The 22,883-nt window shown below is 45.6% G+C and overlaps 4 protein-coding genes across 6 annotated transcripts in view; 3 read left to right on the forward strand and 1 right to left on the reverse strand.

Annotated features, from left to right (window-relative positions):
• gata4 (GATA binding protein 4) overlaps positions 1-3,056 on the forward strand; it is a 9,350-nt gene extending 6,294 nt beyond the window's left edge. For both annotated transcript variants that reach the window (XM_084484092.1, XM_084484093.1), the window contains exons 5-7: positions 110-191; positions 1,011-1,162; positions 1,462-3,056. In XM_084484092.1, the coding sequence (XP_084340218.1) occupies positions 110-191; positions 1,011-1,162; positions 1,462-1,587 (360 nt within the window). In that variant the 3' untranslated portion in view covers positions 1,588-3,056. The remainder of the gene's footprint in view (positions 1-109; positions 192-1,010; positions 1,163-1,461) is intronic.
• A 396-nt stretch (positions 3,057-3,452) lies between these two features.
• Positions 3,453-5,731, reverse strand: LOC311364077 (uncharacterized protein; the record flags this gene model as incomplete). The annotated part of the gene is given in 4 exon segments (XM_084484089.1): positions 3,453-4,680; positions 5,043-5,183; positions 5,645-5,703; positions 5,705-5,731. Coding segments are annotated over 4 exon segments (1,455 nt in total).
• Positions 5,732-8,262: 2,531 nt separating this feature from the next.
• Positions 8,263-16,628, forward strand: fdft1 (farnesyl-diphosphate farnesyltransferase 1). 2 transcript variants are annotated; one of them, XM_084484091.1, is made up of 8 exons: positions 8,263-8,480; positions 10,319-10,416; positions 10,933-11,116; positions 11,729-11,857; positions 12,618-12,809; positions 13,268-13,444; positions 13,820-13,972; positions 14,406-16,627. In XM_084484091.1, the coding sequence occupies exons 1-8, from the start codon at positions 8,376-8,378 to the stop codon at positions 14,631-14,633; spliced, it is 1,266 nt and encodes a 421-aa protein (XP_084340217.1). In that variant the 5' UTR covers positions 8,263-8,375; the 3' UTR covers positions 14,634-16,627. The 2 variants fall into 2 exon arrangements, with proteins under 2 accessions (XP_084340217.1, XP_084340216.1); XM_084484090.1 differs by lacking the exon at positions 8,263-8,480 and having other exon boundaries at positions 9,864-10,416; positions 14,406-16,628.
• ctsbb (cathepsin Bb) lies at positions 16,264-21,628 on the forward strand. The gene is made up of 10 exons (XM_084484094.1): positions 16,264-16,279; positions 17,349-17,466; positions 17,574-17,659; positions 18,113-18,227; positions 18,607-18,722; positions 18,805-18,890; positions 19,015-19,155; positions 19,589-19,705; positions 20,001-20,129; positions 20,954-21,628. Exons 1-10 carry the CDS (start codon positions 16,269-16,271, stop codon positions 21,028-21,030), a joined length of 996 nt encoding a protein of 331 aa, XP_084340220.1. The 5' UTR covers positions 16,264-16,268; the 3' UTR covers positions 21,031-21,628.
• Positions 21,629-22,883: the final 1,255 nt, after the last annotated feature.

Genomic DNA, 22,883 nt, shown 5'->3' on the forward strand with positions numbered 1-22,883 from the left:
CCCGGGGCTCGCTCCCTAGCAACGCAAAAAGAATCTCAGAGTCAAGTGATTTGCGGATGACACTGAGCGACATTTGTGACACTAAGCGATTGCTTTTGTCTTGATCCAGGTCCCCCGACCCCTGGCCATGAAGAAAGAGGGGATCCAGACCCGGAAACGCAAACCCAAGAGCCTCAACAAACCCCACCTAGGTGATTGTGTGTGTGTGTGTGTGTGTGTGTGTGTGTGTGTGTGTGTGTGTGTGTGTGTGTGTGTGTGTGTGTGTGTGTGTGTGTGTGTGTGTGTGTGTGTGTGTGTGTGTGTGTGTGTGAGAGAGAGAGTGAGCGCACAAGAGTTTCTTGTGCGTCCATGCCTCATGCAATAGATAATTTCTTGGCATGTATTTGCATGCAGAGATAACAGAGACCTGTGTGTGGTGGTTTGAGTTGGCTGTGTGTTCGTCAATGGTTAACTCCAGCCAGCAGATCAGACCACAGATACAGGGATGTATAGCGGGCAGCCACGTCGTACAATTGCCATTGCAAGCGACGCCATGCAAAGTATGAAATTAGTAGGAAATTATTTTACAAATAGGAGCATCCAATAAGTTTGCAATATGGTACATAACATATTCAATATCCTTTGTTAGTTTTTAATATTTAGATGTACAATGTGTATTAAAGGTATAGGTATTGGGCAGGTATAGGGTGGAGGTATTTCCATGTGAAGGTATTAAATGCATTTACGTGTAGGCATTAAAGGGACCCTGTTTTGCCGCTCACTGAGAAGACACTGCATGTTTTTTTTTTTAAATTGATCGGCATCTCTTACTCTAGCCAATAGAGTGACATCATACATGATTGATTGAACTATCAGCCAACCCTGATCCACCCATTGCCTCTGGGTGGACACGCCCACAGCAGCCACAGTGCTAGTTTTTGGTAATGGCTCATCGTCATCACACCTGGTGGTAAAACACGGGGCCTTTCAAGTCAGCATGCACGCTTAAGATGTGTTCTCTGGGACCCCAGGGTCGACAGGATGTGACGGTTCTCCAGTCAACCCCGGCAGCACGCCCCGCACCCCCACCGTTAGCTCCGTCTCCCCCGTGGACGAACCACGGCAGATAAAGACGGAGCCAAACACCTCCAACATGTACACACAGCACAGCGCACACAACCAGGTAGGCTGGCGTTCACACCGTGCGCACACACTCTCACACACTGGGACTGCTGTCACTGTGGTGTGAATGGGACGCGTTGTAAAGCCGACCCCTATCGACTTGTAACCAGAAGGTTGCTGGTTCAAATCCTCCTAGCCCCTAACTGCTCCCGACGAGCTGGCCGTCGCCTTGCATGGTTGACTCCACTGGTGTGCGAATGTGTGAATAATTTGCTTTGGGTAATAGTGTCTGCTAAATGTAAATGTCAATTCCACTGTCGTTTACTTGCAAACTAATGCATGTCTGTGTCTGTTCCACAGATTTCCGCCCTACCCTCATACATGAACATCCATGGAGGGGCCCATCCTCTTAAAATGTCCCCTAGGGCTCACGTTGGGGCCTCCAGTTCCAAACCAGAACCCTGGAACAACTTAATCCTTGCCTAGAATACCCACAACCTGCAATATCACGATACCTGATACAAACACAAACATGTGTTCCCAGATGGGGGATGATGTGTAGCTGATGGGGGGGGATGTGCCAATTGTGTGCTGGGTTGTTGTGTGAGGTTATATCAGCCATCAGCGAAACAAAGTACTCAACTACGATGCAGAATTGGATTGTAAACAGCACTACACATCCAAATATATGCTGGGCAATGTAAACATGGTCTGCACAGGAACACTTGGTTTTGGGTTGGATCCAAGTATCCTTACTAAAGTGTAGGCTAATATACTTCTATTGAACTTAAGGTTTGAAACACTCAGCTGAATATTTCAACAAAACAACAGCAAGTGCTTCAAGGATACAGTGTTATTAACTGGTTTTGATCAGGGTAACTTAAAAAGAGCTGACCTGGATAGCTTTTCCCCTCCTTTTAGTTAGTAGCCTAGTGATTTTCGTTGTGACTTGTTGACGAATCTTTGGTGGCAAAGTACCAAAACAGAAATCCCTTAGTGAGTCATTATCATATAAAATAGGTCATGACTCATAAACTGGAATACCGGTCAATACAGCCTGGAAAATACCAGGTTACTCCAACAAATAGTCAACACATCCATGAAGTATAGCATTGTATACTTACTTGAAAAACTCATCAGTTGAACTCAACTCAAAACACAAAGAGTTCATCACTCCTCCAGACCAATTGTCAAACGGCTTCAAGATTGTATCACATGATCACCTTCGAGGCTTGGAAAAGGCCGGCTTATTTCACTTTAATTTAAGAATGGACGAATACATCTTACATTTTCATTACTCAGAGTAATACAAATGTATAACTACTTATGTGACTAAAACGATGCTCACAAATCATGTGATGTGAATGAGTTGACCTGCCCGTAGTGCTCTCCCTGTCTGGTGACTTTCTAGTGCACTTTTATCTTGTAAAATATGGAAATGCTTCTGTTTTAGGTCTTTCTTGTAGGGTCTGGCTAATATTTATATACACATATATACATATATATATATATATATATATATATATATATACATTTACAGCCACAACCCCATAACTGTGTAATAAACCTGTTTCATAGCAGATGTGCTTTATAACACAGTACTGTACCAAAATACTGTTATTTTCTTTCTTCTTCAAAATACTGCCAAAATGTATGCTTTAATTAACCTGTGACAAACCTGGAGAAATATGAATGAACTGGCGGTGGTCTTGAAATTTCTACATAATGTTCTTATCCTAAATATAAATATGCAATCCTTTATGTAAAAAAAAAAAAGCTCCACTCCAGTTTAAGTTGTTGAATGTGCTGTCAACACCACCGACGCAGTGACGAATGTGCGCGTGGAAGAACTCCATGTGCATCGACTCTAATGTAGCTACTACCTGAGAACGATCCTCTGTCCCTAGCTGTAGCCCTGCGGAGGATACTGTAATAAAGACAAAGCGTAACGTGTACACGACGTGTTCTGGTATTCTGTGTTTCTTTCAGAACGGTGCTCGTGATATGCACACAATATATATATACGACATATACACCCAGTCCAAACTTGTCTTCTTTCTATGTGTTCCCCTATACTACAACAATAATAGGACGGATTCTATGGTTAGGGTGATTCACTCCTAGCTGCAAGGTTCTGGGTTTGAACAACCCTTGTCCACAGCCTTACCTGTAGGACCCCAAACCCCAACCTGCTCCTTATCTTACTCCACAGTAAGACACTTTGGATCAAATCGTCTGCTAAATGGCCAGGTAACATATCTATATACGCCATTGGGTGGACCCTTTGATCCAAAGCGTCTTACGACACCACAAGTGCAGAGTTACATTCTTTGAGCTGCTGGCCCTGTGGCCTAGTAAAATAAACAACCTTCCGAAGAAGGTGGGCATTCCTTGGAAAACCTTACCCTTCCTATTTGTACGTATTCCTTGTCAAACTTCACAACGTCTTCACTAAACAGATGGGTGACGCAGCGGTTGAAGTCGTCCGTCAGTCTCTCCCTGATGAACTCGGCGTACCTCGCCTCCACCACGTCCCTCCAGCCTCGGAGGAACGCCAGCCTCGCCCCGGCCCGTACGGCCTCGTGCGTCTGCGGGGCAAAAACGTAGTCCCGCGCAAACGTCCGTCCCCGCTCCACGTGCGCCCCCAGCGTCCGCAGCCCCTCATCGGACACCAGCTCTTGCGCCGCCTCGCCCATGGCGTCCGTCTCCCGCGTCCAGGCTTCCCTGTCGACCTGCGACTCGCCCTCTGTGACGCGGCTCAGCGCGGCGTCCTTAAAGGCTCTCTTCCAGTTCTGCTCCGGCGCGCCGTTCCTCAAAGAGAACCCCAGGTGTTCCGACCCCGCTTGCAGCGTCCGCCTCACCGCCGAGAACAGCTCCTCGGAGAGCGGGCTGAGGTCCGCCCCGGGGCGCTTCCGCAGCGCCTCGACGTAGCTCCGGTGGTCGCGGCTCGCGCCCACGCACTCCAGCTGGCCGCGGTCCACGTCGCGGAACAGCGGCTCCTTGTTCCCCTTGAAGCCCCAGCACTTGGCGTACCCGATGTGCACCGTCACCCCGTACAGGCCGTGCCACGCCAGCGCCCTCTCCACCAGGTGCAGCATGCACGGCTGGGTGTCGCGGTCCAGACACGGGCTGTTCTGGGTGAAGATGTACACGCTGCCGCCGCCGCCGCCGCCACCGCCCCGCGCCGGGCCCCCCTCGGCCCCCAGCAGCTCCTCCGTCTGACGGACCACCAGGTCCTCGCTGTGCTCCCCGCGGGCATAGTCGGGGTAGTACGGCCCGTACATGACCACCTCCCGGCGCGTCTCCAGGGCCGCCCAGGAGTGCTGCCGGCTCCCGGGGTCGCACTCCGCGCCGATGTCCCGGTGGAGCTCCAGGAACCGCTCGTTGGCGCGGCGGGACAGGAGGGTGTCCCGCGTGCCGGCGACGGCTGGCCCAAGCCTGAAGTGCTCCAGTGCCTTTCTGACGGAGTAGCGCGTGTCCACCCAGGAGGAGATCCGGCTGAGGAGGGCGTCCGCGTCGCTGGGGGCCGAGGGGGCGCAGCCGTGGGTGTGGTCGGGAGTCACGCAAGGGTGACGGGGACTGCGGGTGTAAAAGAGAAACTCAGGGTGAGCGATCACTCACTGGACAGTGACAGGTTTATGATGCATGACGCATCAACCTCTCGACTCTCTGAGCCGCAGGTTAGCAGCAAATTTGGATTCAAGCAAACTTGGCGAACGTGGATTCCCAGGAGCAAACTTGGGGGGGAAATCCACGCCTAATTATATGTGTAAGGGTTCCATAAGCAAATGCTTTATTATGACAAGACAGAGCCACACAACTTAATAGAGTATTAAGCAACGACACTGTTCAACTTTGAACTTAGAAAAAAACAATGCTCCAAAGCCAAAACACAGAATGAGTCATTTGTCCTCACATTGCTAACAGTTTCACATTCTTACTTAATCACGCCGTGTCTCCTCAAATCCTGGTGTGTTGGCTTCACAGGGTTGGGGTAAGGATTTCCATTCGTGAGAAAAGTTGCAAAAACTTTCTTTGCCTTTGATGGGTTCCAGACATATTTCTTTGGCTTACGTTTTAACCTGAAGAAATATACAAAAAAACAATATTGATACAGTCATAAGTTCAATAGCTTAAGTTAAGCCATACACAATGGAAGTCGGATGTCGTAATCGATGTAGTGTTATGATTTTACTCGGGGCGTTCAAGGAAAACGCTTCTCAGCCATGACGCGAACAGGTTGGACAGGACGGGACGCACATTATACCCCTAATGGTAGCTCTAGCTCCATAGGGTTATTTAAAGCAGCCATTGTGTTTTGTGTTAAAGAAAAAGTGTTAAGAGTTGTGGCTACAAGTAGTAAACACTGCTTTTCAAAGTGGACCAGAATTAAACAATTGATGGAGGGAAATACCCTGGATGGATTGACGTATTAGATGTGCATGTTTTATAGTTGAGAAACGATGTAGTTCGGACATTGATACTGCAGTTATAGTTAAATCATATAGTGCAGGTATAACGGGGGAATAAACGCTTGGCTCACATGTATCGCTCCATCCTCACGTCTGACCCGCAGAAGGCTGTTATCTGTAGACCGCGTAAAGGTGGACTCACATCCCCGATGGTGCATGCTTGCTTGCTTGCTTGTCATATAAAATTCATCCCCGGCTGATCCAACCGATCTCACGACAATGGTAAAATGAAAACAATCGACAAATGATCCGATATGAATCGGATAAGGTCGAAAGGAAAAAGTGGAGCTCTGAGTAGTGTGGAACCATTGGCGGTATAGTAGAATTTTGTTGCTTCTGACGACCTCCACTGAAACAATTTCACTCTGCTTCTGGAAGGAATTAGCTCCTCCTTTTGTTAGAGTCCTGCCACTTGTGTGACAGTTTCCTTTCCACATTCCTTCTGAGCTTATTAGAGCTCTTTCATGTTTTCTTTGCGTTGTTTTCGTTCTCTTACAGGTGAAACATTGTTGTGCAATGTTGTGCCCTAGGGCACAACATGCCCTAGGGCCAAATACTAAAGTCTCTCCTCTCTCTCTCTCTCTCTCTCTCTCTCTCTCTCTCTCTTTCTCAATTAAATTAAATTAAATTCAATTCAATTCAATTCAATTCAAAAAAGCTGTATTGGCATGAGAAACAAACATTTACATTGCCAAAGCGTTAAGACGTTAAGTATAAAATCTCTCTCTTGGATTCATCAATATGCTCCCCCCCCCCCCCCCCTCTCTCTCTCTCTCTCTCTCTCTCTCTCTCTCTCTCTCTCTCTCTCTCTCTCTCTCTCTCTCTCCCTCTCTCTGTCTCTAATTAATCAAATCTGTAATTATAGTAATTCGTATTACAGATTTCCCTTTGTATGGCACAAGGAGATCCAGACAAACAGATTCATGGAGAGGCCTGTCAACCATAACCATTGTTTGTGGTTCCATAACATGCAAATAAACATGTTGGACTGGATTCAAAGTTGCTGTGTGTAACTATGGAGTAGCCATTAGCCTGCAGCATGTTGTCTCGGGTCTATGACCTTTGAGTCCAACGCATCGATTGTCAAGTGAGATAGGCTACAGAAACCTGTTTAGACAATGAGTAAAGACACCACTTAAAGAATTAGAATTTCACAGTTCCATTGGAATTCAGAAACGTCAATCTTACATTGACGCATAGCATAGTTGCTTTTTTGCTTTTAGGATAGACGTGTAGGCCTATATAGATATAGCTAAGTCTATCTATCTATCTATCTATCTATCTATCTATCTATCTATCTATTTATCTATCTATCTATCTATCTATCTATTTATCAAGCTACCTATCTATCAATCAATCAATCAATCCATCCATCCATCCATCCATCCATCCATCCATCCATCCATCCATCCATCCATCTATCTATCTATCTATCTATCTATCTATCTATCTATCTATCTATCTATCTATCTATCTATCTAAACACATATTCATGCAACAGTATTGGGCTGTAAACCGGTGTAGCTCATTCATTGACTCAGTCAGAGTCTGTAGACGTCACAGGCACCTGTGTCCGCCCACACCTCTGTGATGAAGGCCTATAATAATTCCCTGATAGCAGTGGTCTGGCCGACCGACAGAGGGAAGCAAAATCCAACAAACCGGTTGACCTAATACTGAATAGGCTCCTGCAACGAAAGGTCCGTGTAAGCAAATATCGATATATATATATTTTTAATTCATTTTATTTATTTCGAATTAAACTACCACTCACTGTCAAGGGCCTCATTTCTAGAACTTTTATTGTATATGAAGTCAATCTGTCGATATTGACACACATGGTCCGATATTGACACAGATGGTCAATGGTCCATGTGTGTGATCTCAGGCCACAAACCCCGCCATGGTTCATTAAAGGAGCATAAACATCCATAATAAAGGAAAATAACCTTTATTATGGGAGAATAACCCATAAAAGTGTTATGAGTGACACCTGAGCGGTCCTGATGACGCCTCTTTGCACTGCGCTGCCAACTTCACACATTCGTTTAAAAAAAGCAGACAGTTTATAAATTGCCAGTGCAATGCTTACTTTTTTGTTGTTGTTGTTTTTTTTACAAACAATATCATCGACCAATTCGTAGGCTACGACTGCTCAGGGCATACTATATTATAAGCTCATTCCTGAATACAGTTCCTATACGACGTTATAATATAGGCTGTGATGACATAATAACTATCCACATGATATGACAGGACATCGACAGCACGGTAGGGGGCTCTCGGACAGCTAGGGATCTCCTCTTTCACCTGACCCGTGACGTCATGGCCAGTTTATCTCCGTCTCTCCCCCATCATTCAACCAAACATGTCCAAAACGCCGCCACGAAATAAAATACGTTCACTTTATTTTAATGTATTTTCATCACGCATCACATACATCACAAACATGTTCTATTCTATTTGTGTTTTCTTGTTCTACACGCTAATATTTGTCTATTATTTAACGTTGCGTTTTCCGTTCCCTCCCACCGCCTCCCTATTGGCTGAGAGTCTCTCGGGGCGGGGCATCACACCAGGCGCTCTCCTCTCCTATTTGTTGCTAAGGTCTAAGCCCATGACTCGCCAGCCAATGCCGCCCATCATTCGATCTGGCCACAATTGTGACTGAATGGTTTGCGGCATGCAAAGGGTTGCCTTTACTTCTACATCTCCCAGACGCACCAATTGGACGGGCCATACGTTACAACGTTGTAACTTTTCATTGTAAAGTATAGAGGAAAGTACGAAACGCTTTTAGAAATGATCAAGGACATCGTGAAGTCACTGGGGCACCCAGAAGAGATCCTTAATCTTCTCAAGTTTAAGATGGGTGGCTGTAGAGCCGTGATGGCCAAGTTGGACTATGTGAGTACCTATCTGTGCGATACGTTTTTCCATATACTCCCATCAAACATGTTGTCGCTTTGTTTCATAAGCAGGCCTATACATCCCGCTTATATAACAACGTGCTATATGGTTGTTCCAGCAGAGATCAAGAAGCATGTCATTCATTTACAACAGTTGGAAACGCCAATGATCAGGGATCAATGCAAATGATGTAGGCTACTATGAAGAGAGCACCACATGCTATAGGACGGATCATGCAATGTTGTTATAAAGTAGTATGTTGTTGTTCACGTAGTAGGCTATTGATAGGATACTGGTATTCACGTAACTACAGCGCCCTGTTTCGGCTCATATAAATCGACCTGCATGTGTCTTTGGTAATGTGTTGTCTAGACTCGATTGTGTTCCTAGATGGCGTTCTCCTAATTGTCTGTCTACCGGTAGCGATATATATTTTTCGTAGGATAAGTCTGGAATTCTCGCCTCTGATTGGTTAGAATGGCTCTCCTCCGATTAGTTATGGTTAGGGTTTGGGTAAGGGTTAACCCTAACCCTAACCATAAACTCCCGTAAACAGCTTGGACTAATCGACACGATCTAAAGGAGAGCCCTTCTAACTAATCAGAGGCGAGAATCCCAGACTTATCCTACGAAAAATATCGCCTACCGGTAGATGGCTCACCGAGCCGGGAGAAACTATTAGATTGGACGTCTCTAATTTGCGTTGCATAATAGGCTTTCAGAGTTCAGAGACAGAGATGCTCTGCGCATGTTTCACGGTTAATCTGAGGTCTCCTATACCTGGCATGGACGTGCTTGTACTGCGTGAAGCTCAACGGTGTCGCTGAAACGATTGGGCTGCTTACTTTAACGTCGTGTTTTGATTAACGTCAGCCTATACGTGTAGGCTACTGCCCCTTTCTAGGATATTGTTAATGTTGTTTGCAGTCGTTATACACAAGCATTCTAATGTCAAGTACAGACTGACATAGACAAAATTACATAGGACCTTAAACATTGGTTTAGGGGTATAGAAAGGCTTTGCAGGTTTCCATGACATAAAAGCAGCACCTGTCCTTCCCTGTGTCTGCCGCTAGATGTCACTATTATGCAAGAGCCGGTCGTGAACGGCGTATACTTGTAGATACTCATGAATATGCATATTTGAATGAGGATCGCATGTGGTTCAAATCAGTTTTATATTGTCCTACCCCAGAATGTAAACGGCATGGGACTTAATTTCGCATGGTATTTAAGAATCCAGTTTTAGTAGTAGGCCTAACCCGTTTCGTTACCATGCGTAAATCCTACCAAGATAAACATTGCTTCTCGAGAAGTTGATCAGTTTGTCAAAGTTGTGCGCATGTAGCCCCGCTGCCTCTCCAACAGATGTAGTAGCATGTGGATAGGTCGCGGTCACTTTGAAGCGTGACCACGCCCCGTGTTGTGTTACTATTTATGGATCCCTGTCTGACGCTCCAGTGTTTCACCTCGCCGTCGACTCGCTTGCCCTCTACCGTGCGTTTCACCTCACATAACACAACATGGCATGGATACAGCAGTAATGCTCTCTAGTAGCGCAACGACACGGCCTTGCCTTGCGTTACAGCACAACTTTTCCTGACCACATGGCGGGGGCTTGCTGCAAGTGTCCCATCTCTCTGTTGATATTTAAACGCTCGTTGCTGATCACGCCTCGCAGCACCACTGGCTCCAGCCCTCGGTCTCTCATGGTCGGCGGTAGGTTGGGGGAGAGACGGCTGCAGGACAGCTGCTGTCGAGCAGCGCGTCCCAACGCGCTCAGAACCACCAGCTCCTACCGCAGCAACCCCGTGTTTCTGTGTCTCTCCTGCCAGGAGGCCATGAGCGAGAGTCTGCGAACTTGCTACACGTACTTGAACCAAACCAGTCGGAGTTTTGCAGCTGTAATCGAGTCGCTGGACGGGGACCTACGGTAAGGTTTTAACTAAATATTGTTCTGTACATGCACGTATTACGGTTTTTTTTTTGTGTGAGGGGCGGGACTCCCTGGCGATGTTTTTTGTAAACAAACAGAGGCCCACACGGGAAAATACTCGATGAAGACATAATCTTGGCATGAAACCTTGAAAAAAACGTTGAAAAAATAAATAAATAAAGTCGTTGTGCAATAGTTGCAATGTTATCTCGCCTACCAAAAGTTTTAACCTTCGTTTAAAATTGACTCACCGCTGACAGTTCCCGTTTTAAATCTTAAACTCCTTACCAAAGGCCCCGCCCATTTTACATAACATAGGCTACATTAAACTACAAACAATTATATAATAAATATATATCTATTACATCAGATAGTTTCCCAATAAATCAGAGTTTCTTAAAGATGCGTCGCCTGACGCAAAACTAGTAAATATTTGATCAACAAATGCCACCTCCCTCACGCCCACACCCCCCCCCCCCCCCCCCCCCCCCCTCCCCTTGTGTTCGCCCGCAGACACGCCGTGTGCATCTTCTACCTGGTGCTGCGGTCCCTGGACACGGTGGAGGACGACATGACCATCCCCCTGGAGACCAAGGTGCCCATGCTCAACGACTTCCACACCTTCCTGTACCAGGCCGACTGGTGCTTCACCGAGAGCCAGGAGAAAGACCGACAGGTCCTGGAGGACTTCCCCACGGTCAGTCATGGTCCGCCTTTTCTAATCCGTCGATTGACCCTTTTGACAGACGCATACTTGTAGGATTTACATTTTTTACAAGTTAATATAAGTTGTCAGAAGAAAGAGAAACAACAATATATCGCTGTCGGTACAGTAAGGATGGATGTTCATAGAAACAAATGCCAAGCGCTAGCCAAGTAGGCCTACTATTTTTAAGTGCAACGGGTTGCAGCACCACCAACACCAGGCTCATGACACTATTTGTGGGTCTGCTACTTTTACAAACCAGGGTAGTATATTTACATTTAGGGCATTAAGCAAACGCTTTTAGAGAGAAACAACAATATATAGTAAGGATGTTCATAGAACCAAGTGCAGTCACTAACAATCGCTAGGTTAACCCATCCCCCGTACACAACAAAGGTAGCTAGAATAAGATGCTGCACAATGCTAAGAGCTATTTTTAAGTGCCACGGAATGTAGCATCAACACAGGCGTCGCTCAGGACACTATTTGCGGGTCGGCTCCTTTTACGCACCAGGGTAGAAGATGTAACACACTTAATTCACTTCTTAGTTCACTAATTCATTTGTTTTGTTTAACCCAGTGATTTGATTTTCGTCTGTCCAGATTTCCCTGGAGTTCCGTAAGCTGGGCCAGCAGTACCGCGAGGTCATCTCTGATATCTGTCACCGCATGGGGATGGGCATGGCCGAGTTCCTGGAGAAGAAAGTGGGCTCCATGAAGGAGTGGGACCTGGTGGGTGTTCTCATACGTGTTCCTCTTCACTGCTTGACGGGGAGGAAAGGAATCAAATATTTCGGAGTCGTCAAAGGAAGGGACTAATCACTTAGATGGAATGGAACCACTTGATCGTGGCCTTGAGCGTGGCACTCGCCTCCTAGTCGCTTTGTGTTGGCGAGGAACCATTGGCTCACGCGCGGGCGAGGGATCACGGCGTCTTGTAAAGGGGAGGGACAAAAGTAGAGCTTCAGTTCACCTTATGCAAACGAGCGCATCGTGCAGCGCACATTCGGCCAATGCGATTGGACAATCGACATTCAGTGAGCTGTAACATATTTCAGCCATAATATTCTCCCATAGCCACAATACTGAGTAAACATAACATAAGCCTTAAGACTGCTGCACAACCAGGCAGCAGCTGATCATACAAAGATGAAAGGGGGCGGGCTTTTAAAGCCACAGAACACGCCCACCTCTACCTTCTTATTTAACTCGGACTCCGCCATTTTAGGTCAGAATCTCTTGGGCGGCGTATCGATTAGATGTAAAGCTTAGAGACGCTCCACGCGTGTTATATACGATCCCTCTCCTTTTGTTTCATAGACGATAGACAATAGACCAATAACCTTAACCCAATAAAGTGAGTTAAAAGCGATCCTGTCTCGGCGGCCTTTCCTGGACTAAAATATCATAACAGAGTACTGAATGCGAGTCCCCCCTGCTGATGCTGAACTTGTGTCTGTGTTGTGGTCCCCCCCCCCCCCCCCCCCTGCAGTACTGTCACTACGTGGCGGGCCTGGTGGGCATCGGGCTCTCGCAGCTGTTCTCGGCGTCCCAGCTGGCGGACCCCGAGGTGGGCCAGGACACGGAGCTGGCCAACTCCATGGGCCTGTTCCTCCAGAAGACCAACATCATCCGGGACTACCTGGAGGACACGCAGCAGGGCCGCGCCTTCTGGCCCCAGGAGGTAAGGTCACTGCGCAGTGAACGGATCCCGCTCCTCAAAAACTATGTTTACCTCGATGGGATTTTTACGCCGAATATTTCTCTCACATTGAAACTCTTGCATTTCAATTTTTTACTTATTTTTACTTAACTTTTTATCGTTATCTTGTGTTGCTGCTGCTATGTGACTCTTGAGGAACCAAGTCTTAGAATTTTACCCTTGTGTACTTATGATATGTATGTATTATGTAAGTATGATAAGATGATGATAAGAAATTTGAACTGGAATCTTAAGTTCCCATGCCTACAGTTTACATTCTGGGGCAGGCCGATTTTAAAACAGATTTTAATCATGCCTATTCATCCAAGTATCCAAGCATTCGGGCTGTACGCATTCTCCTTCTGATAAATGCCCCCCCCCCCCCCCGTCGCCCCTCCACCCCCTCCTCCCCCGTCTCCACCCCTCTCCCCCCCCCCCAGGCGTGGGTCCAGTTCTCCGACCGTCTGGAGGACCTGGCCCAGCCGGAGAAGCTGGAGTCGGCGCTGTCCTGTCTCAACCTGCTGGTGACGGACGCCCTGCGGCACGTTCCCGACGTGCTCACCTACCTGGCCCGCCTGCGCAACCAGAGCATCTTCAACTTCTGCGCCATTCCACAGGTAGGAGGGGGCGAGGGTGGGGGGCCGTGGTTGAGGGTGATTCATATCTCATCCGACGCGAACCGCAGGGGATCGCGACGCGTGTGAGGTAGGCTGAGGTAGGCTGAGGTAGGCTGAGGTAGGCGTCGATGACGGGTCGAGAGGCGCGACAACGGGTCTCGAAAACCAGAACCCTTTGACTGGGAGTTGAGAATCCTCCCCATTAGAATAATCTTCCCCTGACCGCATCAATTTGCAGTTTTTGTCGTTCCTGTGGATGGATCATTTCCAAAAAATCTAAATCTTGTACTTTTAGACGGTTGAATATTTTTGTTGACGCCTCTGTTTGCATCACTGTGTGTGTGTGTGTGTGTGCGTCATCCCGCGGTTGTCCAGGTGATGGCGCTGGCGACCCTGACGGCGTGCTACAACAACCCCATGGTGTTCCGCGGCGTGGTGAAGATCCGGAAGGGCCAGGCCGTCACGCTCATGATGGACGCCAACAACATGGAGGCCGTGCGCGCCATCATCACCCAGTACAGCGCGGAGGTAGGAAGTGGACCGCAGGACGTCCATGTGCACTTCCTGTTATGCTCTGAAGTCTCTCTCAGTCTCGCTCTCTCAGTCCTGATTGGTTGAAGATGTGCTCCTCTCTCTCGCGCTCCCTGGGCTCTCTCCCATCAGTTTCTCTTCTTTGTGTGTGTGTGTGTGTGTGTGTGTGTGTGTGTGTGTGTGTGTGTGTGTGTGTGTGTGTGTGTGTGTGTGTGTGTGTGTGTGTGTGTGTGTGTGTGTGTGTGTGTGTGTGTGTGAAGACGTTTTGGGTCTCTCTTACCGCCTCCAAGTAGCAGTCTTTCAATTTCTTCTCTCTCTTTTACCCTTCTCCTTTCGCCGTGCTATCTCGCCCATAGCTTTGTGTGTGTGTTTCCTGACTCTGGTTTCTATGCATGTGTCACCCCCCCCCCCCCCCCCCCCCCACCAACAGTTGCGACAGAAGGTCTCCCTGACGGACCCCTCGCGGGCCGAGACGCTGCGCATCCTGGGCGTGATCGCGGAGAAGTCGGCGCCCCTGCAGCCCGCGCTGCAGTCCAAGAGCAGCCACCTGTCGCCCATGTACCTGTCGGCCGCCATGCTGCTGGCCGCGCTCAGCTGGCAGTACCTCAGCACCACCATGGCCCAGGCACAGGGCAGCAGGGACATGGAGGGACACTAGGAGGGACACACACCCCCCCCCCAAGCCCCCCCCAAACCCCTGTCACTGACACCTGGTTCCTCGAGGAACCAGGGCTGGATCGTGACGTCTGGATTTCATGTTCTCTTCTGGGTTCGGCTCGCTCTTCCGTAGTCCCTTAGTGGTCCTCGGGGATGGAGGTGGAGTATTTATCATGTGGGGGTTTTGGTCTCTGGGACGGAGGTCTTTGAACCAAAACGACGACGATGAGGAAGAGGGGGAGACTGCTCTCTGCCGGCTGCTGTGGATAGCGCGATGGATCCGCGGCTCGAGTTTTTTTGTCGATCTATCGTTTGTTTTGTGTTTGATTTATGTACACTTTGTGGTGCGTCTTTTGTGGTTTTATGTTTTTTGTGGCATCTTAATTCTGTTAAAGAAAAGATATAAAAAGGGTAATGGTGACGTCACATGTAGAGGATTATGCATTGTAAGGTTTTGTTATTGTTTTGACCTTAAATAGTTGAGAGCATTCTGAGCTGACTACTAGATTCAGGTCTAGTTTGTATATTTTGAGGATTGACAGAAACAGATTTATATGACCTGAAAAGTCCTTCTTTGATTTTTGATTTTGAAAAGATCAATTTTTAGATGCAAATCTCACTTGTGGAATGGTAAGACTGTAGTGGTGGAAAAACCAAAGTAATTTCTTGGCAAGCGAAAGGTAAAAACATAATTTTACGGTTGTGTGTGAGTGAGTCTATAAACATTATAAATCATATGAAAAAAAAAAAAAAGCAATAACCTGCCAGGAGCCAAGAAATGAAATTAAATCTCATCATACCCAGTGCATAATAATAATAGAACAGAGACCTCAAAGGTTCTTCTTTTAATCAGCAGATGGCCATGCAAAGAAGGTTAGAAGGTTTGTCCACGGAACCAACCTTAGCATAAAGCTGCTGCAAGACAGTTTAGCATCAACGTATGGAGAGGAAATAGGTAATAGTGGCACTACACAGCACCTCTGTATCTAAATTGAGTAATCGTAGTACCTTGAGGTATGCAGAAAACCTAAGAATTAGGTTTAACCTGCCCTTAATCTCAATCCCAGTCCCCCCCACACACACCCCCAATCCCCTTCCAAGAAACCGGGCTGAAGATACTGAACCGAACTGAGAAAGAGATGCAGAATGAGACTGATGGCATTAAGTGTCCTTAAACATGCTTTGGTGAGCAGAACGGCTAGCACAGAGAAAACCTTTGTACGGATCCAAAGAACAATGACTATTAACATTGCTATGTAATGTGACATTCTACTGATGGATGGATTTGTTTCACACAGCTTACCTCTATCCTTCACTTTTTGAAATAAAAGGAAATGTTTAGTTTTACAGTTGGTGAAAGTTTCATTGGGTCTGACTTCCTTTGATGTGAATACAGTTGGGGCCATAAATGCCATGTCTAGGTCATAAAGAATCATTTCCCTTTTTTTTTTTTCTCGATATAATTGCGCTTACTTTTTTTAATTAATTACATATGTAAAGCGTGAAAGGGCCTGTCATGTGAGATGGAGTTCATGGTGATGAGCTATGGTCAAGTCATGTGATTTCTGAACTTGAGGTTGGTTAAAAGCATTTCACTGAATTCAGTGACTCAGTTGCACTCCAGAGCTGCTTCTACATGATCCACAGGTGAGTGAATTGAAAAGTCTATTCTGTGAGGATTATATAACATATTGGATTGGATTTTTATTACTTGGTTTTTAGTTTTGCCAAATATTATGCCTTCTTAAATGTCCTATCATAAGGTTTTATGTGAACTTTCATTTAAACAGTGCATTGGTATTGGAAATATAACTTCCTTAGCATAACGTGCAAACTGTTTTACTGTACTACATGCTGTACTACTACTACTACTACTGTACTACTACGTAATTTCATGTTAAAAAGTGAGCGTGAACAAATATGTTAATATAAAAAAGTAAAATGCTACAACTATAAATTAGAAATTTTTTAATAAAAGGAGAGATGTGATCAGATATAAAATCCAAATTGAATTGTTAATTGTTTTGAAACTTTTGAGTAAATATCTTGCTTCCTGTAATGTAGTTCAAGTCTTCAAAGCAGGTGTTGGCCTACTTTCTAAACAGCTATTTCTGTAGCCTGACAAAGAAAGAGGAACTTTTCTTACACTTTCTTTCATATCCTCACACTTTGGCTCATATCCTTTAAAACACCACTTATAAATTTAGGCCTGAACATTTAAGTGGCAGCTCTTAAATACATCAACCGCAAGAGAAAGCTGACAGAATTGCATCAAAAGCTCAACAAAAGCGCAGTTTTCTTACCTCTGAGGTTAGAAAACCTCTGATAACCAGTTCAAATGATTATATTGACATTTTCACAGGTACATAACAGCACAATGTTCTGTACTGTATATTTATGTGCGTATCTCCTAGTCTCAAGCTCTGACTTTCTAAAAATACAAATAAACACTATAAAATAAATAAACAGAAATATGCACACTGAATTATTGCACCATGATTTATTATGAGTAATTGCACTTTGAATTATTGCACAAAACAACGGACTGGGGAACAAAGGCTCTGTGTGACCGAGATAAAGCAAGAGAGAGGGGCGAGGCACTTTAATACACAACACAGTCGGCAAGTGTTGGTGCAGTCTGACAGTGTCTGGAAGAAAGCTGTTAAGCTAAATAGTGGATTTTAAAAGTATGCTGACTCTAAACACTCTTTCACAGGATGCATTGGGTCAGCCTCCTCTTGTCGGCCTTGTCCGTCACCTGGGCCAAGCCCCGCCTCCCTCTCCTCTCCGTGCAGATGATTGACGTCGTCAACGAATCCAACAGCACCTGGAAGGTGGGAGGCGTTAGGACGTTCGATCGTTACGCTTAATGCAAATAAATAAAGTCAAGTTGTACCAAAGATGGTTTTTGATGCATTTTCCTCTCACTCCACTGTTATAGGCTGGGCAGAATTTCCACAATGTGGACATGAGCTTTGTGAAGAGTCTGTGCGGTACGCTGCTCGATGGACCCAGGCTGCCAGAGGTGTAAGTCTCGGTTGATTCAATATATATTTGAGGGTAGGGCCTGTGCTGTTTGTCTCTGTTTATGAAGAGATTAAAGAGACTTACATTCAACTCAGTCAACTCTGTCCCCAGTGTCACTGCATGTCCCAATACGTGTCGTCTAGGAAATGCGCTGTTTGATAAAATATGCTTATGCATTACTGGATGAAAGGTGCGAAAGTGTAAATACACAACATGTGGATTTGTGGAACCCTGCAGCCACTGCGGAATAGGTTTACAATGTGTAAAAAAAAAAGGTGTTTCACTAAAATCAGCTGATTTGACTGCATCCCTTCGGCTATATTTCAACAAAGTTGAAAAGCTATATTTCAACAAAGTTATGACTAAGTTGAAATGCTTTGCAATTATTTTTGCGCATAAGCGTAGCTTAACTTTTGTTACATCCTACTGGATGTTTGTGCCTGTATTTCCCAGGAGGCACTCTGTTGAGGGCCTGGGGCTGCCTGACAGCTTTGACCCTCGAGAGCAGTGGCCCGAATGCCCCACCATCCAGCAAATCAGAGACCAGGGAAGCTGTGGCTCCTGCTGGGTAACGCACACACACACACACACACACACACGCACACACACACATGCACGCACGCATGCACGCACGCACACACACACACACACACAGTGTACACAGTGTACCTTAATGAGAAAACACCTTAATTACACAACACCAAAACAATTATACGATTATAAATATACTGTAAAATTCCAGAAGATTCATCACAAGTGGTCAATTTCAGGCTTAAACCAGAGCTTAAAATGTGAGTTAACGACCCCAGCCCAGCAATATACAATTAGGCAGGATAAAATGGAAATGTGCCACTGAGTGATCAAGGTGTGTGCATTTAGACTAAGTAACAAAAACCAGACCTAGCTCTGCACCTGACATTCAGTGTTTGGTGTCCTGTTACCCATAGGCCTTTGGGGCGGCCGAGGCCATGTCTGACCGGTTATGTATCACGACCAAAGGCAAGGTGTCAGTGGAGATCTCTGCTGAGGATCTGCTGACCTGCTGCTATGAGTGTGGCATGGGGTGAGCCGCCTACCAGGTCTTTCTGTGTGTTGTCGTGTATGGATACACGTCTTTAAGTGCCATAACGTATATGTGTTGTCAGGTGTATGGGGGGCTACCCGGCGGTGGCCTGGGTGTATTGGACTGATGAGGGTCTTGTGAGTGGGGGTTCGTACGGCTCTAAAGTAGGTGAGTACGACGTAAAGCACTTTCTATTTTGTCTAAACTCTTTTTTTTTCTCATGTGTGTGTAAATTGCTGCCTTAACCGTTTAGTTCTGCACGTAATGCGTTTGTGCTGTGCATGATTGACAGGCTGTATGCCCTATACCATCGCTCCTTGTGAGCACCACATGAACGGGTCCCGCCCCCCCTGCACTATGGACCCCACTCCCGAGTGTACGATGCAGTGCATCGATGAATACCCGTTGAACTACCGGGAAGACAAATACATAGGTAACACTGAGTCCTTATCTATACTCAACTGTACTCAACTACTAATGAAAGAGGCTGGGTTCGATCTCCAATATACATAGCCCGCAGGAACCTCCTACCTGCTACTGAATGAATTATCTGTCAGTCACTTTGGGTGACGGCGCCTGATAACTTATTACCATCGCGGACGGGAACTTTAGAGGGTATCATTTCAGAGCTGTGTATAAAATACACTGCGAGCATTTCATACAAAGCATCATTGAATTTATTGAACACACGATGGATCACAATTCACCCTCGTCATCGTCGAAATATACAATTATGTTACATGATATATAAAGTAGCCTACACCCAATACATTAATGCGTTTCTTTTGATTTTACTGGAAAATCCAGAATAATATATGGTTATATTATCACTCTGCCCTGAATCTGTGTTGTGTCGCCCCCTGCAGGTCAGAAAGCGTACAACGTCCCCTCTGATCCGCAGCAGATCATGGCCGAGTTGTACCTGAACGGACCCGTAGAGGCAGCCTTCATGGTCTATGAAGATTTTCTACTGTACAAGTGTGGTAGGGAGTTGTTATATTCAATACTAATTGAGGATTTAAATTATGTAAATATTTAGATATTTACTAACTTGAGAGGGCACACAAACAAACACGCACACACACACACACACACACACACACACACACACACACACACACACACACACACACACACACGTTACACAACCACGCAAACCACACACACACACACACACACACCACAAAATTTACACTAACATTCTCATGCATTAAACACACACACACACACACACACACAAAAAAAAAGAACACTAATCACACACACATCTTCCTGCAGGTGTGTACCAGAGCGTTTCAGGGGAGTACCTGGGGGGCCACGCCGTTAAGATCCTGGGGTGGGGGGAGGAGAACGGGACCCCCTACTGGCTGGCGGCCAACTCCTGGAACACCGACTGGGGAGACAAAGGTACGCTGAAAGCATGGACGTGATTGGTCGATGCAATGTGGCGTGCATAGTTGTCGTTTTGTTCGACTGCATGAGTCAGCATGAGGGCGGTACACCTCAACGCCCACACATTAAAGGTGACATACTATACCCATAGGTGTGAGTGTGATTAGCCGTTACAAGCCGTTTTGAAAATCGGCCTCTTCTGACATCACAAGTGGGCGTGTCCATCTAGATGTATGACGGACAGATGAGCACCATGAGGAATGGCTAATCACACTCACACCTGGCGGTGTGACGTGTCACCTTCAAGTGTTTTGGGGTTTGCTCATCCTGTGAGTATTTATGGTATACCTTTGTGGGTTGAAGCTGACGTTTACCATGTACCACCGTAAAGAAGTGACCCTTCTGGTTCAGGTACATGAGCAGTTGTAGGGGTGAGGGCACCTTGCCCAAGGGCTTACGTACACAACATTCAAAAGCTGGGGGTTGAACCCAGAACCTGCAGTCCAGTGCTAGCTTACGATTGCTTACAACTAGCTACTAGCTTACGATGCACAGCTGTTTTTTTCATGGAGGGTGATTCAGATTTCATTCATCACATACATACATAGCAGTGAAATGTTTTCAGTCGGCTCCAAGCTAAGTAGACACATAAAAATAATAATAATAAAAAATAAAAAAACATGATTGATTGAACATATTGGTTCATTGAATTCAGTGTTTGGTTTCTTACTCTCTCTATGAATCCGTTTTATGCACTCTACTCTGCCTACACTATTGGTTAGTTATTATAATTCAACTTTTTACTTATATATCCTGTTGTTTCTCATCCCCCCCAAAAGGGTTTTTCAAGATCAAGCGTGGGAACAATGAGTGTGGCATCGAGTCCGGGATCGTGGCGGGAACTCCTCTCATCTAGTGCACAAAATGATGAGACACCTTCCAGACCGCTTTTACTGAAAAAACGAATTAAAGGTGCCATGACATGCCACCAGGTGTGGTGTGATTAGCTGTTACAAGCCGTTTTGGAAATCAGCCCCTTAAGTTAGTTAGTTAGTTAGTTTTTATTTGTCCACGATGTGGAAATTTGTCTTTGGTCTCATAAAAAACAACAAGCAGGACAATAACAGCAACAACAAGCAGGACAACAACAGCAACAACAACAACACTTACACACAGACATCTTCATGGCAAAAAGCAGGACAGCAGTGGCAGTTACATTACAACACATCGCATCAACGCATCAACGGGGCATGGTGTTCAGTGCCCCAATTGCATTAGGAATAAAATAATTTTTAAAAATATTACGATTTGCCCTTGGTACTTTATAACGTCTACCAGAGGGAAGAAGTTCAAACTCCCTATTGAGTGGATGAGAGGGATCATTTGCTATTTTGACAGCTTTTTTCCTAAGCACTTCATCGTACATACAACTTAATTGTTTCTGTCTTGTCCCTATGATTTTTGAGGCAAGGTTTACTATTCTCTGCAGCTTGCTTCTTCCTTTAATATTTAGATTACCGTACCACATTGCCTTGTTGAAAGTTAGAATGCCTTCTATCAGGTTCTTATAAACTGTTTCCATAATGTGCTTACTCACTCTAAAGGAGTTGAGCTTGCGCAGTAGATGGAGACGTTGGTTACAGGTTTTAAAAATATGGTCTGTGTTTTCACTGAAATTTAGGTTACAATCAATATATGTACCTAGATATTTGAACTTGTCTACTACCTCTACAATTTGTCCCCTAATTATAAGGGGCTGCACAGGGTCCTTTTCATGAAAGACAAGTTCCTGAGTTTTTGTTACATTGATCTCTAAGGAACTTTCATCACACCACTTCTGGAGAGATGACACGTGTGCTCTATATACTTCCTCTCCGACTATGTCCCCCTTCTTTAATAAGGCAACCAGGGCAGACATCACAGGTGTGCGTGTCCATAGACGTGTGACGGATAGATGAGCAACGTTTGCTACCGGGTAGGCTGGTAGACTGATCTATCCAGCACACATCTAGATGGACACGCCCACTTTCTGCCCCTTATGATGTCATAAGGGGCATAAATTCCAAAACGGCTTGTAATGGCTAATCACACCACACCTGGTGGCATGTCATGGCACCTTTAAAGTACAACCAATTATGATCTGTTGTGAATTAAACATGTCATGAAATGGCCAGACCATCAGCTATTGTATTAAAATTATGAATAATATATTATTTTAAATTATGCATGACTGAACAAAGTTGAGATTTTGAGGACATGAATCGCATTGAAATGACACATTTCTAATAAAGGTTTACAAAACATTCCTCTCTTCCTCTCAGTCATTGGTCAAATGGAGCAAATGGAACGCACATGTGATGACAAAAGATCACCAAAAATAACAAGAACCCGGATGATTCTCCTCCAAACAGTGAATTTGACTGATCCCATCTGAGAGCAATTTTACGACCACGATAAGATGAGATGGTTCTTCCTGGAATGTCCTTGTTTGGTTAGAATTATGCTCATGTAAATAATAATCAAAAACAATAAATTATTAAAAAGGGAGAAAGAGGGCGAAAGAGAGATAGCAAAAGGGGGGAGAGAGAGGGAGAATGAGAGAGAGAGAGAGAAAGAGAGATGTCTTATGTAAACTTTCACAGGAATTGTAACTTTCTTTGTATCCAGTGCAGTTGAATGTGTCCTCATGTCTCCCCTCCCTCACGTCACCAGGAGGCAGTATAGGCTGATTCAATGACGGCACAGCCACCTCCAAGACAGTCACTTATG

Source organism: Micromesistius poutassou, assembly GCF_964030765.1.
Source record: "Micromesistius poutassou genome assembly, chromosome: 19".
NCBI classification, from domain to species: Eukaryota; Metazoa; Chordata; class Actinopteri; order Gadiformes; family Gadidae; genus Micromesistius; species Micromesistius poutassou.